At 28.3% G+C, this 15,635-nt stretch overlaps 1 protein-coding gene across 1 annotated transcript in view; it reads right to left on the bottom strand.

Annotated features, from left to right (window-relative positions):
• Nucleotides 1-6,410, bottom strand: part of LOC127288923 (uncharacterized) — a 48,368-nt gene extending 41,958 nt beyond the window's left edge. Inside the window, exon 1 of the mRNA XM_051316630.1 lies at nt 6,077-6,410. Coding sequence (XP_051172587.1) covers nt 6,077-6,137 — 61 coding nt within the window. The 5' untranslated portion in view covers nt 6,138-6,410. The remainder of the gene's footprint in view (nt 1-6,076) is intronic.
• Nucleotides 6,411-15,635: the final 9,225 nt, after the last annotated feature.

The raw sequence follows: 15,635 nt of genomic DNA, 5'->3' as shown, positions 1-15,635 counted from the left end.
TTCTCCTCAACATAGCAGATCATCGAATGTAATTTCAATGAATAATTACTTCTATTTATTAATTTATGTCTAAAATTAATTTCCCTTATATTTCCCTTATATATTAATTTCCCCTATTTCCCTTTCCCTTAATACCTTTTCCAATCTTTGAATAGTGTTAACCCACTAGAATCCGGATAACCATTATTATAATTTTTCAATAATTCTACCAAACTAAAACCATCCACAAAAATAATTACGGAATTTAACATTCTTAAGATATAATGAAAACTTGATAATTTACAAAAAAAATTTGAAATATACACATCAATGTATAAAGATATGTGCTGGTAATTTATCTATCCGATTCTAGATATTGAGGTATATTATTATAAAAGCAATGGAAGATAGAAAACAGAAACGATCGTGATCGAAGTACCCGCGTCGAATTTCACCTTCTCTTTCTTCTTTCCGCCTTCATGCATGTTGTAATTCACTTGGGACTTTATTCTCATGAACAGGATTGATTGCAACTGTTGAAATCCTTTGAATACCATGAATAGTAGACATACCACAAACAAGAGCGGCAAACTATCGTTTCATGCGGTGAAATTATCCTCATACATTTCACCTTTTCCCATTTCACAATTCGTTCTTGTTTCAATTGTCACGATTCGAATTGTCAACTAGACTAATTGAATACGATTAAAGAATGACGTTTGCTCTCCTGAAGAATCGTGTGTGTGTGTGTGTGAGAGAGAGAATCGCCTTCGACATACAAACTGATAACAATCAAATTGTTACAACGATGTTTGTTAACTTTGTAATTCTCAATGTCATTGGAGTAAATACATTAGATTTTTTTTCCATTATAATTTGAAATGTAACTCCAAAATCTGATATATAACTTTTAAAATATTATTAATTATTAATCTTCTTAAATCTGTTTTTTTACTTGGTTTTTTTTGGTCAAAATTTTGGAATGGTTTCAGATTAAATACAAACAGATCAGTCCTGATTAGTTCCAGAAATTGTATAGGAAAACAATCCGAACGGTAGAATTTTAATTTCTGCTCTAGATTTTCGTACAAATAGGGCAGAAATTAAAATGGCGCCATTTTTGTTCTATTTTTTAGTAAAACTAAAGCAGAAATTAAAAGTGGCGCCAAATTACAACGATGCCATTTTAATTTCTGCTTTATTATTTTTTTTTTAAAATAGAAGTATTTACTAATTTTTCCAATTAGTAGAACAGATTCCACAAACGTATTTCTTAGGTGTTTTGGAGGTGTTTATCGCCTCGTTTTGAGTCATTTTACAAACTATATAATGTTAGCAGCAATTTCCACGAGAAGATATTGAAGGAGAGAAGCAGTTATTGGTTATTGGCGTATTTCTCTACAAATTGTACTCCATTACAACATTCTATGATGTGTAATAGTAGTGGTAGTAGTGTATTAAGAATCTCTTTAGAATTTAACAAAAACAGCAGAAAATATTATATATGAAATAACATACTGAAAATTGAGTCTCGGCAACAGTGGGTCACTTTTATTTATTTTTTTCTATCAAAGCCGTAGTAAATATTTTTAATAATTTTAATTAAAGTTTTGTTTGCAAAAAATAATTTTTCAATATTGTGGTTATTTTAAAAAAAAAGTAATTGGCAAACTATTTAGATATCGGTCTGAGAGACCGGTATAGCGGTTTAATGGCTAAAAATCAAATTTTTATAATTTACATTATTCAATATCAATAACAAGCGATTTACTACTTGTTGTATATCAAATAATCCTCTTGGAATTCAAGTGAATCTGCTGGTACTACAAATCCAGTTGTTCATCAAGTAATCAACTAATAAAACTAGTTTTTTTTCTTTCTTCTTCACATTCTACAATAATTGTAAATTAGAATATCCCTCGGAATTTTTTTTTCAGTTTCCTAACAAGGATTTATATATTTTAAATATAGGATTTTTTTTTTTGAATTAATATTTTTTACTTAATATGTTCTTTAAAATTGAAATTTCGATACAGAAAACTTTTTTTTTTCTTCTCCATTTCAAGGTTTTTCAATTTCTTTAGGTAGGTTTACCTTATATGCTAATGCTAACCAGGTGAGTCGAACGCTCAGGTATGCAGTGCCATAATACAAATAAAAGAATTCAAAGAAAAAAATATATATATATCTATTTTTAGAATCTTTAATAAGGATGATATTGAAATAATATATTTCTTTCACAAAAATACTGTGACAATAAAAATATGTGGTGCGCATGATTATCTCATAAAAATCATTTTTTAGAATTTTCATTTTCAATGATTTTTATGATTTTTATGGGATATTTTATGGAATATTGGGATTATAATTATGGAATATTATGGGATATTTAGGATCATAATTTTAGAAAATTTTTAAAAATAAATTGATCCAATTTTGATAAAATTGATAATGAAATGAATTAAACTAAAAAAGAATCCGATAAGATTTATAATTTTATTTGTTTAGGTGTGAATCTTTATTTTTATTTCTTTCCTCTATATTTATTCAGCACTTTTTTTATTATCCAATTTTATTTTCCAACAACTGATCTACAATTTCTATTTATGTTCTATATTGAGAGAATATATATCATAAGAAATACATTATGCCTTTATTGCAATCGGATAAGCTCAAATTGTAAATAGAAGTAATTATTTGGTAATTCTCCAATTGTAAACAGAACTAATTATCTGGTAATTCTCGTAAGCGAATATATTGTTCTTTTTATAGTATATAGAGAAAAAGAGAGTGATGGAGAGAGATGTGAAAAAGATATACAGAATTTTGATGCGGTCAGATATTAGTTTAAATACAGGTTCTTGCGTAATTTTGCAGCAGGTAATACACAAAAGATGGACGTTCAAATTCCCCCCATGAATATTTCTTTTGCGTGTTTCACTTGGATGCAACACTGTTATTGCAGCAGCTAATTAATTGCACCCAAACACGATATGGGGCGGGTATAATATTTACGGTAGGGGAAAAAAATTGCTCTTTTACTCCCTATTTAGAAGATGATACTGATATTGCATGAAAGTGATTTTAATTTCTCAGTTTATATACATAGAATGTTGTGAGTTTGTTTTAGAATTATAAGTTACATCTTCATTTTCATTTTCATTTTTTATTTTCAAATTTCTCGAGAACCTAAGGGTTGATGGAACATTTCAGTTTTCAACTTCGTTACTGAAAAATTAGTTTATTTCATCCAAATAATCCGGTTACTTGACTATTATTAAATAATTATTTATTTATATCAAATAATTAATTATTTGTATCAAATAATTATTATTTGCATCAAATAATTAATTATTCGTAACAAATAATTATTATTTATATCAAATAATTAATTATTTGTATGAAATAATTATTATTTGCATCAAATAATTAATTATTCGTAACAAATAATTATTATTTATATCAAATAATTATTATTTGCATTAAATAATTAATTATTTGTAACAAAAATTATTATTTGCATCAAATAAATATTCGAGTAAATATTTACTTGTATCAAATAATTAATTATTTATTTGCTTTTCTATCAAATAATTAGGTAATTATTATGACACAAATAAATGAATATTTATTTGATATAAATAATTAATTAATTATTTATATCAAATAATTAATTATTTGTATCAAATAATTATTATTTATATCAAATAATTATTATTTGCATCAAATAATTAATTATTGGTAACAAATAGTTATTATTTATATCAAATAATTAATTATTTGCTCCAAATAATTATTATTTGCATTAAATAATTAATTATTTGTATCAAAAATTATTATTTGCATCAAATAAATATTTACTTGTATCAAATAATTAATTATTCATTTGCTTTTCTATCAAATAATTAATTATTATGATACAAATAAATGAATATTTATTTGTATTAAATAATTAATTATTTATTTATATCAAATAATTAATTATTTGTATCAAATAATTATTATTTATATCAAATAATTATTATTTGCATCAAATAATTAATTATTGGTAACAAATAATTATTATTTATATCAAATAATTATTATTTGCATCAAATAATTAATTATTTGCATCAAATAATTATTATTTGCATTAAATAATTAATTATTTGTATCAAAAATTATTATTTGCATCAAATAATTATTTATTTGCATCAAATAAATATTTACTTGTATCAAATAATTATTATTTCAGTCAATTAATTGTTTCAAATACATAAATTATTAGTTCAAATACGATTTATTTAATACAAATAAAAATCATTTGGTTCAAGTAGGTAAACATTTATTTGATAATAGTTAAGTAACCGATAAATTGAATCAATTATTTTTTCAGTGGCGTTACATTAAAAAAAAAAAACCCCCATAAGAATCAATGACACGAGAAATAAAAAATAAATTATCTTGTCCGGAGGCAGTATTTTGAGAATAGTAGAATAGGACATAAAAGGTTGAGGTCATTTAATATTCAATAAGGACGATGATAATTCTCTTTTTTTCGGGGTATATAATAGCAGTGCTATACTTATAGAATGAAACTTCTCGACAGGTTCTTTAGTGATTATTATGATTCATTTTTAAGATAAAGATTCTATAATATTTTTCACCCCAAGAATATGATTTTTATTTTTTGGGGCAAATTTAATTTGATCTGTTTTTTAAATTATTTAATAAGTGATTCTCATTGGACCATGACTTGGCAGACTATATTATACTCACTTTTCCCTATATGGTTTCTCCATAAGCAAAATCAGATCTCGTTTCGTCACTATAGCCTAAAGTGAAAGGAGTTAATATACGGTGATGCAAAAATCTCTTAGAGAAATTATTCTTTATCATAGTATATTTGGATACTATTCGGATGTTTTAATAAAATCCGTAGCAAAATTATTTCTTATCTCTTACAGAATTCGGATGTTTCAAAAAAAATCTGTAGCAAAATTATTTTTTATCCTTTACAGCATTCGGATGTTTCAACAAAATCCGTAGCAAAATTATTTTTAATTCCTTACAGTATTCAGATGTTCAAAATAAATCTTTAGGGAAATTATTTTTTATCCCTTACAGCATTTGGATATGTTCCAAAAACATATATAGAAAAATTGTTTTGTATTCCTTACAGTATTTGGATGATCAAAAAAATCTGTAGGGAAATTACGGTTTTAACCCTTACAGCATTCGGATGTTCCAACAAAATCAGTAGCAAAATTATTTCTTATTCCTTACAGTATTTGAATGTTCAAAAAAATGTGTATGGCAATTATTTTTTATTCCTTACAGCATTTGGATATTCTGGAAAAACTACGGATGTTCGAGAAATAATTAGTGGATTTTAGAAATTCTAATTTTAGAAAATTATCCACGAATATCTTTGAGAAATATTAATTTTCAAAAGGACATCTCCAGAATGTCTGTAAGATTTCCTAAACATCCGGATGCAATATTTAATAATTGCCACTGAATTTTGGGATCAGAATTGTCAAATAATTTTGGTCACTAGAACCAAATAGCAGCAGTACTATACTATTAGAAGGTTATTAGGTTATTAGATGGTTATTTGAAATAAATCTAACTGATTGAATACAATTTTCTCCGCCACTGTAAATTTCGAGTAAATCGAAATAAAATTCCTTTTAAAATTCAACTTGTATGAAATATAGTCCTTTGCCTCCTTGAAATCTATCATCTCCAAGAGAATTCCCCTTACGCATCCCACGCATTCTTTATTATAAACGCTACCATGCGTATTTATTAGGCTTGCTTTTATAACGTGACTCATTTACAAACGACCTCGCCATTCCAAATTCGATCTTCCTCCATCATCATCAACATCATTTATAAAGGCAAATTATTTCGAAATCACAATTTAAACTCCAATTGCGAAAAAAAAACAGTTTCTTCGTATCACCCACGTGCTTTTTTTCCAATTCTAAATTGGAAATTAGAAATTTTAAATTCACTTTCACGATTTTCAAAGCAAAAAAAAAATTCACTAAAATCAATTATATAAATAACCAAATGAAGTTATTATTTTTAATAATTCTATTTTCCCTCTCACCATTTGCGTGTACAGCACCAATGACGCATATCCAGAAGTAGATAACCCACGAGATATCCATAATTGCACCACGCACCTTTATGTGATGATCGAGAATAATTTGTTTATATTATGTGTAATTTATGACAATTTTCGCGGCTAAAGGTTCATTTAGAAGACACTTGAAAAAGTCTTGCGGTGTATAAAAGTGTGGAGCATTCCTACCGACGACGAAGACGACCACGAGAAATGAAAGATACAGGAGATTATATTTTCTATATAAATAAATATATATATATATATGATGCTTGCTGAACGAGACGACGAGAGACACTGGAAGAGATACTGACTACTATATAGAAAACCGGGCCCACACGGTTAATAAAAAGGAGAGGGAATCGGCAATGACGTCTGTCTCTCTTGTAGGAAAAGAGAAAGAGAGAGGTGAGGCCTTCCAAGTCCCAACAAAAGCCCCCCACGAGACGAAGGAAAACAGCGAACTATCACGCGTGCATATACACACACCAGAAGCAATATATATATATTTCCAACGAACCAAATCCTCAAGTTCGTTGTGGGCGTCTGATTTCTGCATCTTGTCCTGCTCACCGGGCGCAATGCACGATTTCTTCGAAAAAAACCTTTTTCTTGAAAAAAAATATGCTGTACATTATTCATTAAAATTTAATCACATTAAGCCAATTACTGCTCATATGTACATACTTACTTACTTAAGTTCGTAATCAGCGACCTCGAAACCCCCCCCCAGTAACAAGTTTCAAATGAATTAAAAAATTTGCTCTAAATTTTGGAATTGTTATTTTGAATTTTTAAAAATTGATGTCAAATTCGTAATCATCGGCACAGAAAACCTACAAATAGGTTTAAAATATTGAAAAACTAATACCAAATTCGTAATCAGCGGCACCGAAAAACCTTCAGTAACAAGTTTCAAATGAGTCCATTTTGAATAACTAATACCAAATTCGTAATCAGTGGCACCCAAAAAACATACAGTAACAAATTTCAATTGAATCCATTTTGAATTATGAAAAATTTATACCAAATTCGTGATCAGCGGCTCCTAAAGCGTCCCAGTACCAAATTTCAAATAAATTCATTATTTATTTTAGAAAACTAATACCAAATTCGAAATCAGCGGCACTGTAAACCTACCGAAGTAACAAGTTTCAATCGAATCCAATTATTAATTTTAAAGAACTAATACCAAATTCATAATCAGTGGCACCGAAAACCCAAAAATTACAAGTTTCTGGTTAATCCAAGCAATTTTTAAAAAATTCTTTCTCCATATTCAATCCGCCATTTTGGATTTTGAAAAACTAATGACAAGTTTCAAGTGAATCCAATCAATTTATCATGAATTAGCTCTCCATATTGAGTCCGCTATTTTGAATTTTTAAAAATTAATGCCAAATTCGTAATCAGCGGCACGGAAAACCTACAAATAGGTTAAAAATATTGAAAAACTAATACCAAATTCGTAATCAGCGGTACCGAAAAACCTTCAGTAACAAGTTTCAAATAAATCCATTTTGAATAACTAATAACACATTCGTAATCAGCGGTACTCAAAAAACCCACAGTAACAAATTTCAATTAAATCCATTTTGAATTTTGAAAAATTTATACCAAATTCGTGATCAGCGGCACCCAAAGCGTCCAAGTACCAAATTTCAAATCAATTCAATATTTATTTTAGAAAACTAATACCAAATTCGAAATCAGCGGCACTGTAAACCTACCCCAGTAACAAGTTTCAATCGAATCCAATTTGAATTTTAAAGAGCTAATACCAAATTCGTAATCAGCGGCACCGGAAACCCAAAAATTACAAGTTTCTGTTTAATCCAAGCAATTTTTAAAAAATTCTCTCTCCATATTCAATCTGCCATTTTGGATTATGAAAAACTAATGACAAATTCATAATCAGCAACCCCAAAAACCGTATAGTGACAAGTTTCAAGTGAATCCAATCAATTTATCAAGAATTAGCTCTTCATATTGAGTCCGCTAGTTTGAATTTTAAAAAATTGATGCCAAATTCGTAATCAGTGATCACGAAAACCCCAAAGTATCAAGTTTTAAATTAATCGATTTTGAATTTTAAAAAACTAATACCGAATTCGAATCAGCGGCCTCGAAAACCCCCTAGTACCAAATTTCAAATGAATCCATTTTGAATTTTGAAAACCAATATCAAATTCGTAATCAGCGGCACCGAAAACCCCCCAATACCAAGTTTCAGGTTAATCCAACTAATTTTTTAGAAATTCGTCCTCCATATTGGATCGGACATTTTGGATTTTGAAAAACTAATGCGAAATTCGTAATCAATGACACCAATAAACACTTAACAACAAGTTTCAAATTAATTCAAGCAAAATTTAAAACATTCGTCCTCCTTATTGTATCCGCTATTTTGAATTTTTAAAAACTAATACCAAATTCGTAATTATCGACCCTGAAAATCCCCTAGTAACAAGTTTTCTAATTCATTGGATTTGCTTGAAAGTTATTACTGTGATGAATTTGGAAACTGTGATTACAAATTTTAAGTCAAATTAAAAAAAATCCAAAATGTCAGAAAAAATCGCAAATCGTTTGGATTAACATAAAACTTGTTATCTAGGGGTTTTTCATCAGGATCGCTGATAACGAATCTGGTATTGGTTTTTAAAAATCCAAAATGGCGGATACAATATGGTGGACGAAATTTAAAAAGTCTGTCGCATTTTCTCGAGACTCGTCACTCGGTGGTTTTTGGGGTCGTTGATTACGAATTTAAAGTCAGTTTTTAAAAATTCAAAATGTCGAATCCAATATGGAGGAAGAATTTTGTAAAAATTCATTAAATTCACTTAAAACTCATTACTCGGGGGTTTTTAAGGTCGCTGATTACGAATTTAAAGTCAGTTTTTAAAAATTCAACAAATCGGATCCAATATATACTACCAAATCCAGGCATCAAAGGCAAGATGTAATAATCCAACCAACAAATATAAGATAATTATTAAAATTCATTTTTAGTTAGAGGTTATGTTAATAAGTATTTATATAATTAAAAATAAAATCCTGATCATTTTATATATATATACAAGAACTTGTATTATATATATATTATTTTCTAAAAACTCAAAAGATTGTTCTCTAGATTATATTCTTATCTGTGAATTTAATATATATATATATACATAGTAACTGTACATTTTCAAGAGAGAAATGACTACCATTGGAAACCGATTCAATTTGTCGTTTATTATTTGTTATTCATCGCGAAAACTGGTTTTTAGGTTAAATATTATCGTAAATTGGAAAATATATATTTAAATTAAATGGCTAAACATTCAAAAGAGCACGCAGTTCATTAATGAAGCACATAACAGAGCATGTATAATGAGGCACAATAATTGGATATATTTGTCTTGTATACTTGGCCGCCTATTTTATGATGTAATTTAGATGATTTACAAAGTATTTTCTTGTTAATCGCATATAGTCTTTTACTACTACTATTTTACTAATATGTATATCGTTCTCTCTAAAAGTTTTATATATATATACATATATAGGTATACAGATTTTTGCAAATATTATAAAAATTATTAAAACAAACAGCAATTCATTGAATTTTTTTTAATCATTTTTGTTACAGTGGTAATCTTAACATAACCTCAAATTAAATAAAATTCTATAAAAATTATTCATTAGAATTTTTATTTTAAACAATTCTATTGGATATAATTATTTTATAGACGAATTTTATATTTTTTGAATTATAAAATTTAACTGAATTTTTTTTTAGATAAATACAGAATTTTTAAGTACCGAATTTTTATTTTATAGAATTTCTCATTGCACAACTTTTTATTTATAAGAATTTTAATTTTTACTAATTTTAATTTATCATAATTTTCATTTAAGAAAATTTTGAGTGATTCTAATTTTTAAATATCAGCATTTCCAATTTACCGAATTTTTAAATTTAACAATTATTATTTTTTTTTATAATTTCTGATTGGTTAATTTTAACCCTTAACTGGCACCAACGGGTCCATTAGACCCGGGCATTTTTTCTCGCTCAAATTAATTGAATTTGAATATTTTTTATATTTTAATACAATTAATTTGGCATATTAGTAATTTTCTAAGTTTTTTGATACAAATAATTCGATACAAAAGAATAAATTAGCTTCAAACATTAATAATTATAAATTTTTAATTTTAACCTAAAAATTCATATTTTATTCTGCAAAATAAATACCTTTTTTGCAAGTCCTGCTGTTGTGGTAATTTTTTCCTTAAAGAATAATATAATCTTAAATTTTTAAGTCATAATAATAAAATTTAAATAACTCATGAAATTTTAAGTAAAAACACGCAATTTTTTGATTTTTCTTTTTTCACAATTTTTTTTAACTAACTTAAAATAAATTAACCACTGTAAAACTAATGAAATTTCCCTAATAACACAAGATATCTTGGTATATATTGACAATATCCCGCAGATATCCTAGGGATGTCCTATGGATATCAAAAGGATCTCTTAAGGATATCCAAAAAATCGGCGGTTTGGATATCCTTTGGATATCCACTGGATATCTGAGGATATCCACAGAATATCTTCTGGATATCTCTATAGACTTTCATAAATTTCCTCCAGATATCCCATAGATATCGTCAGGATATCCCACAGATATCATCAGGATATCCCATAGATATCGTCAGGATATCCCACCGATATTTTCAGGATATTCTCAGTATATCTTCTGGATGTCAAGAAGATATTCTCAGGATACTGTTTTTAAAGTCATTATGAGACTATACGAGTGAGAATATTCTGTGAATTAAATTTTATATAAATAAAATAAAATGCAACTTGTTTTTCGAGAAAGTTGTTTAATTTGAAAAATTATTAACTAATTTTTTTCTCATTCGTGATTCATTCCTTTATTCATATGCTTAATATTGTCAGAAAATAAATTGGCTTTAAACAATATAAATTCTTCCCCGCAAATAACGAATAACTATTAATATTAATTATACATTAAGTGCATGAGTTTATTTAAAAACTTTGAAAAATGCGTTTCAAATCTTCATTTAAAATAAATTAGAAGCTCATAAAATTTTTGTTTTTATTATATTATTATTCATTATATTAGCTTAACAAATTTTAACCTTTAAAAATATATGTTGAGATATTAAATATCCCGTGAATATCCTAAGAATATCCCACGGAAATCCTGAGGATATCCCATGGATATCCTGCGATATAATATCCAATAGATATTTTGTGGATGTCTTAGGGATATCCTGTGGATATCCTATGGATGTCCTGTTGATGTCCTACAGACCGGCGTTTTGAGTATCCTAGGGATATCCTATGGATATCCCAAGATATCGACCATTGATATGGATATCCTATGGTTATCCTAGGGATATCCTTTTGTTATGAGGGTTTAAAAAAACACGTCATAAGCTACCTCAGATTAAATTTTTGTGCAAAAATATTCAATCTTTACAATAGTTTGAATACGTCGGGTCCAGTAGACCCACTGTGCCATTTACGTTCGAATTGTGCCAGTTAAGAGTTAAATTTGCTATCCATATAATAGGCTAAAATTAACAGAAGTAGCTAACAGCTATATCAGTTACCTTTTTTTTCTCCGTGTGGGAGACAATGAAAATTGAAAATCTATAAATATCGAATAACAAGAGAGATATATATATAGGTTGTAATGTGTGGCTTATGAACTTTGAGCGCAGTGTGATGTCAAGATTACACAATGGGCAAAGCGGTAGCTTTACGGATATTCAAACACTCTTATATCCGCGTATCTACAAGTGTATGTAGATACTGCATCGAGATTGTATTTTTCTTTATGCCCCTAGCTCTGCATCTAGATACGATGTATCTATATATATACAATATAAAGAGTAAAATCGTCTTGAGCCAAGGCGTATACACGCCTGAGATACTTTATTGCGAAGAAACTTACATCTAGATACTCGTATTTACACGTTTGCAGTCGGAAGGGTAGATTTATTAATTTGTTAGCTCACCAGGTAAGCTTTATTTCTCTTCCGATCGCTTTCTCACAGTACGTGCCACAATTTTCATTATATTTCAAAACAGTATTTCATTTAAGTTTTTCAATAAATATATATATATATATTCTCAAGAATGTAAAAATAATTTTATACATTCCAATATGTATAAAAAAAACAATGTTTCTACATTACATGCGGAGGGAGAAATAAGGAAAAATTACTGCTCTTATTTGAATTTGTATCTGAAAGCAAAATATAAAAAATAATTTTCCTAACTAGTACGTAATGTTACTGTAATATTACAGTAATATTACCCGGTAATATTATTGAAATATTATAGTGATATTAAAATGTCCGCCTGATGGTGATATTACCGAGTAATATTACTCTAATATTACGGTAATGTTACAGTAATATTACAGATTAAATTCAGTTACTCATAAAGCATCACAATCATAAATATATTGTATGTCAGTGTGGCTTGTTGGTAAAACTCTGGACTTGTGTGCCTAGAGTTCGGGGTTCGATTCCTCGGTTGGGTAAATTTTTTCGGGAAATAATATTCTTCTAATATTACTGCAATATTCTCGTGTATTATTACCTTAATATTACCGTATAATATTACTGTAATATTACAGTGATAATGCCTTAATATTACCGTGTAATATTACAGTAACATTATCCGGTAATATTACCATGAGGCGGACATTTTAATATCACTGTAATATTACAATAATATACAATAATAAACTTTCCTAAAGATTTAATTGAAATGTTCGGAATATTTAATTGCAATGTTTAGTGAAAATTGTGTAAATATTTAAATTTCCCGATTAAATAAATGTTCAGGAAAGTTTCGCGCCAAACAATTTTCACTAAAAATTGCAATGAAATATTCCAAAAACATTTTAAATAAATCTTTAGGAAATCTTTAGGAAAGTCTCTATGCTGTGGAAGCAATTTAAAGTGAATGGAGGCCCTAACATAACCTCAAAACTGAAAAATTGTTTTGAATGTTTAATCACTTTAAATAGCTATAATATCCAATAAAATATGAATATATTCTCATTAAACATGCTGTATATTATTTTACTATAATTTCTAAATAAATTTTTTAATTAAAATAAAAGTTGCATTATTTTCTAGTTGAAATTGAAATAAAAAAAAAAAAAATTTGCTCATTTTATCCTTTGACATAATTTGATAATAAAACAGAATTAATTGCTTAACTGGCACGTAAATTGTGTCAGTAAATGGATGAATAATTTAATAAAAAAAATTCTAACCTTTCACTTTAGCATAATGTGCATGTTTTCTTTTGTAAATTAAAGACGTAGTAAAATATATCAATTTCTTTATTTGCATGATGTAACGTTAATTAAATAAAAAGTTTGAATTAAAAAAAATTGAGTACTGCCTAATGTACTTTTTACTTTTTTTTAATATCCATCCATTTGTTGTTTACTTGCAACGCTATTGAATGCGAATATACTCCAAAGATTCCTTTAAAAAAGAGGGAAAAAAATATAAGGAATTATTGTTTTCCAATTTTTTTTTTTGTTCATTACAAATTTCTTTTCAATTTACCATTGGAGACACTCGCGAATATTATATTGAGATATAATTTCAGGATGTTCATGGACCCCTTCTTTTTATTCTTCACACAATAAAAAGAACAATAATATTGTCGACGATCGATCCAAATGTGATTCAGTATCAATTTGTTGCGCCCTCATCCAAATTTCTGATACATCATTGATATGACAACTTCAGTTCCGTATCATTAAACAATTAGTTCAGAGGTTTAGCTAATTTTACTATTAACTATTGCTAAGAATTATCAAATTCAAAATAAGATTCATCCTACATGGAAAAGTTTTTGGATGAGCTAATTTACTAGCTATAGTAACGCTGTGTTACACTATGGTAACCCTGCAGAACTAATGTGAGAGTGTTTCTCACCCCTCGTGGGGCGTCATCATTGTTGAGGGCAAAAACCAGATTTTTTATATAAAAATTTTGAATTAAGATTTTCTAACAAAATCCACATTCGTTACACACAGATTGCCGACTAATTCGGAATCCTTTCTGATTCAGATTTTCATTCAGACTGCAACTGCCGATTTTGTACATATTAATTTCGAATTTTTCCAGACTCATTTCGGATTAGGATTTTGTACCAGATTAAGTCAGGATTATTGTGGAACAATACCTGGCTGTGTGGACATCGATGGACGAATAATCCCAACGTTGCCCTCTGTGTGTCGTAAAAGGCGACTAAAAAGGAGGAAGGAGCTTCCAGGTTTGGGGATTAGATAGAGTCCCCAAACTGGTACCCGTACCTGAGTCTAATAATCGGAGATCAGGTGCCCCGGGAAGCTTTTCTTCATCAGCGCGAAAAGAGTCGTCATTTGGGTGTTGGACTCATGGGAGCAGTGGTTGAAAGCGCACATCGCTTAGAGCAAGACAAATGGAGAAGAAACTGATCCAAAATGTAATCAGACTTCTTTGAAACTGTCGACATATGAATTGCGCTATAACAACTCGGGCAAGAACCTGCATAGTTCCAAGGGACTGGAAAAATCGTCGAGGGTCATTAGTGTTCTATCTAAACCAACGGAAAACGACGGATTTAAATTAAAGTAAGAGTCAGTGCTGTAGTACGATGACTGTTGAACGAATGTTTCAACGACGATATACAGTAAGAGTCACGAATCAATTTGCGAATTTCTAGAAAAGAGATTAGTTGAACGAGGACTACAGTCCATAGGAGTCGTTATCGTTATCGTTGGTAAGCCGATAGGCCAGCTACAACGGACCCCATATCTAACGTCTTTTTCGATTAAGATCTTCTAAATTGTAACGCAATTCCCGCTGTGGACCAATACCGGATTTTCCACATAAAGATTTCAGATTATTACGGATTTATGTCGGATTCAGTTTTTTGACAAATACTTAATCCGGTTTGTTGCGTACTGTTTGCAGATAGGTTAAATAAAAATTCTGGATCATTCTGGAATACTTTTGGATTTAACTAAAATCAAATTGTTGCGGGATAATTGCCGATTTATTTCATATCAATTACGGACATTTCAATTTATGATTAATTTGGAAAACTTAATGGAATTTTCATATCAGACACCAGCTAATTTCTAATGGATTTGGCAAACCAAGAATGAATTTGAATTTAATTAAAGGAATTATATGATTATTTAATTATAATTAATTAATTACTTATAATTAATTATTGATGATAAGGAATTGTAAAAGAAAATAATTACGTATAGTTTCATCATTCATTAAAATAGATCAAGGGAGAAAATGAAAGAAGAGTTTATTAAAATAATTATTAATGGGAAATTAAACTATCGCTCCAAAAAAATTTATTCACTCCTTTAATATCGCGCCTTTATCCAAAGCGATTCAGGTGAACCATTTTGAATTAAAATCAATTAAATTTGATTGATTTATTAGAACAAATCGACTTACAATTTGTTGAGTAATAATT

The sequence above is a fragment of the Leptopilina boulardi genome, unplaced genomic scaffold (assembly GCF_019393585.1).
Source record: "Leptopilina boulardi isolate dan_hultmark-lab unplaced genomic scaffold, ZJU_Lbou_2.1 LbouV2_399, whole genome shotgun sequence".
In the NCBI taxonomy this organism is placed as follows: domain Eukaryota; kingdom Metazoa; phylum Arthropoda; class Insecta; order Hymenoptera; family Figitidae; genus Leptopilina; species Leptopilina boulardi.
This window is presented reverse-complemented; position numbering and strand designations above follow the sequence as displayed.